Source organism: Epinephelus moara, chromosome 7 (assembly GCF_006386435.1).
Source record: "Epinephelus moara isolate mb chromosome 7, YSFRI_EMoa_1.0, whole genome shotgun sequence".
Taxonomy (NCBI): domain Eukaryota; kingdom Metazoa; phylum Chordata; class Actinopteri; order Perciformes; family Serranidae; genus Epinephelus; species Epinephelus moara.
This window is the reverse complement of record NC_065512.1, coordinates 6,790,052-6,792,899: the sequence shown is the minus strand read 5'-3', so window position 1 is coordinate 6,792,899 and position 2,848 is coordinate 6,790,052. Positions and strand designations below refer to the sequence as shown.

The following is a 2,848-nucleotide window of genomic DNA, read 5'->3' as shown; positions in this document are numbered from 1 at the left end:
GACACTACTATGCGCCCCGGCTGTATCTAGGCTAACAGCTAACATGCTAACTATTATTTCTATGTCACTAGTCACTTGAAACAAATTTAGGACGATAGGAGACAGGTTGAAATAAACCGAAATTTCCCTTTAAGGTCTTACTTAGAGAAGGAACAAACTGCTGTTTCTTCTTTCCTCCAGCAGGTGTCACTGTTTATCAACCTAAGCACTGATAGTTTACTTTGAGTCCAGAGGCTTTGTGTTAATGTTGTGACTGTTGTTGTGATTGTGCCTCATGTGAGCATTTAATTCTTGATTTTACCCAGTGTTCCCACATGAATGGCTTTTTATCTATTTTCATTTGGTGTTAAACCATTTATAAGCTTTAGACATGAGGAAGGGGCTGTTCTTGTTAAAAGGTGTGCCTGGCTCTTAGTTCCTCAAACAAAAGACAGTACAGGATTTCTAAATGGAACCGACCTGACAAATTACTTTTTGAGACAAGTTATGAGTAAAACATTGACTTTTTTACTGAGTCATTTTACTCACTTAAGTTCTGAGTGAGCTCTCCTTCTCCTGGGCAGCATCACAGGCGCACATAACACCAGAAGTCCTCGTCATCACCACATTACACTGCACCATACTGAGTGCATTGCAATATAATAAAACATAATTGAATATAATACAATATAATGTAATGTGAGTGTCTCTGTGTGTCCTCAGTCTCCTCCGTCTTCACCTGATGAGGAAAATAATCCTGATGGAGTTTTTGTCTTCAGGAGAAAAGCTGGATGTCAATACCTCTCTGTGAGTCTCCACTCTTTCATTTTACACTTAGTACTGCTGTTACTACTTTTGTTTACACATCAGGGGTTAATAAACAACAGTAAACAGATGTGTTTGTTTGTGCAGCCTTGTACGGAGCAGACGGGTGGAGAGGAACATCCAGAGCACCGTCACTCTCTGACTGAACTGAGTCTGCCTCCTCATTGGACGGGACTGAGCCGGCGCAGGATAGGACGAGGGGGCAGGTAACACTGAGTTTATATGATCCATTATATAATGAGAATGATACATATTGTTTGAAGCTGAAGTCTGGTGTCGGTCTCTCTCTGGTCAGGATCATCCTGGACCGAGCCTCCTCAGGTCTGGATCCAGCACTGAGGCAGCTGGACTCTTTATCCAGGACCAGTCCCTGCCTCCACAGTGACCCAGTAAGAACCAGCAGTGCCCCCTCCCTGACTGAAGTCCTCAACAACATCCAGGCCCTGAGGAGGCTGTGCTTCAGAGCCAGACCGCTTCAGGACCAGAGGGAGGGTGGCAGGAGGACCACAGAGTCCTTCATGGAGGACAGAAGACTCACCTGTTGTCTGTCACCCCACAGCAACTCAGGTGAGTCAGGAAACTGGTCCTGGTCCCAGTCACAGTCTCTCTCAGTACTGTGGTATATATGCTCACCACCAGGACACCTCCCGCTGAATGTGTGTGTGTGTGTGTGTGTGTGTGTGTCAGCAGGAGGCATCACAGAGGAGCAGTACCACAGTCACCAACAGCAGCTGGTCCAGATGCAGAAGCAACAACTGGAACAGCTGCAGCGACAGAACGTCACTGCTCCGTACAGACACAACACACAGGTAACATATATATATTCATTATATATGTCACCACGAAATATAAATCATACATGAAAATAAACTGACTGATCTCCTATCCTGTCCTGGTCTATCCTGTCCTGGTCTGTCCTGTCCTGGTCTGTCCTGTCCTGGTCTATCCTGTCCTGGTCTGTCTGTAGTCAACCAGGTCCACTGACTCCAGTTCAAAGACTCTGGACTCTGCCAGTGCTCAGTTTGCAGCCTCAGCAGTGATCAGCGCTCCTCCTCCAGCTCACAGTCACGTCAACAGTGAGAACAGACCGTACAAGGCCAGCGTCAATGGAGTCCATCCTTCAGGTGAGTCTCCTCACCTGTCAGAGCCTCACAGGGTTAACTGATGCTTCTTTACAGTGTGCCTGTGTTGCATCTTTGATGATGTTAAACTCCTCCTCTTCCTCCTCCTCAGGTCCCTTCAGGCCTCCGTACTCTTCCTCCTCGTCTCTCAGCAGATCAGGGCTTTCAGCTCGGGGGTCGCTCCACTCCTCCTCCTCCTCCTCCTCCTCCTCCTCCTCTTCCTCCCATCAGTCTCTCCCCAACCAGAGGAGTCAGGTGGGAGCTGTCTCCCCCGCCCATCCCCACACTGCTCGAACCTCCGCACCCCCAACGTCTGCCTTAAAGCTCGCCACCGTCGCCGCCAACCTCGACCGAGTGCCCAAAGTCTCCACTGCCAGGTAAATGCCACCTACACAAACCTGTGGAATAAAACATTGCCTACACACATGTCCAGGTAAATGCTACCAACGTACATCTGTTCATATAAACACCACCTACATACACCTGTCCATGTTAACACCACCCACATACACCTGTCCATATAAACACCACCCACATACACCTGTCTAGGGATGGGCAGCACAAGCAAAAACACTATTCGAAAATCGTGGCAACTATTCGACAATTTTTCGAATAATTGAAAAATCGATTTTTCAAAAATAAAACGACTATTCGAAATTCGAAACTCGTGACCCAACCCTACACCTGTCCATGTAAACACTACCCACATACACCTGTCCATGTAAACACCGCCTACATACACCTGTGCAGGTAAACGCCACCTACACACACCTGTCCAGGGGCCTGTATCACGAAGCAGGATTAATGTCTTAGCGAGGTAACTTCAGGGTTAACCCTGGGTTTTCGGTCTCACGAAGCCGGTTCAGTTCTTATCGGGGTAGATCACCATGGTAACTTACTCTGAACGGCTATCCTGCTCCGGA

The 2,848-nt window shown here is 47.7% G+C and overlaps 1 protein-coding gene across 2 annotated transcripts in view; it reads left to right on the top strand.

Moving 5' to 3' along the window:
• epc2 (enhancer of polycomb homolog 2 (Drosophila)) overlaps positions 1 to 2,848 on the top strand; it is a 15,418-nt gene that overhangs the window by 9,912 nt on the left and 2,658 nt on the right. Inside the window, exons 8-13 of one of the 2 annotated variants that reach the window (XM_050049261.1) lie at positions 703 to 786; positions 892 to 1,010; positions 1,100 to 1,371; positions 1,495 to 1,613; positions 1,772 to 1,928; positions 2,038 to 2,302. In XM_050049261.1, the coding sequence (XP_049905218.1) occupies positions 703 to 786; positions 892 to 1,010; positions 1,100 to 1,371; positions 1,495 to 1,613; positions 1,772 to 1,928; positions 2,038 to 2,302 (1,016 nt within the window). Of the gene's footprint in view, positions 1 to 702; positions 787 to 891; positions 1,011 to 1,099; positions 1,372 to 1,491; positions 1,614 to 1,771; positions 1,929 to 2,037; positions 2,303 to 2,848 lie in introns of both variants that reach the window. The other variant, XM_050049260.1, reaches the window with a different exon arrangement.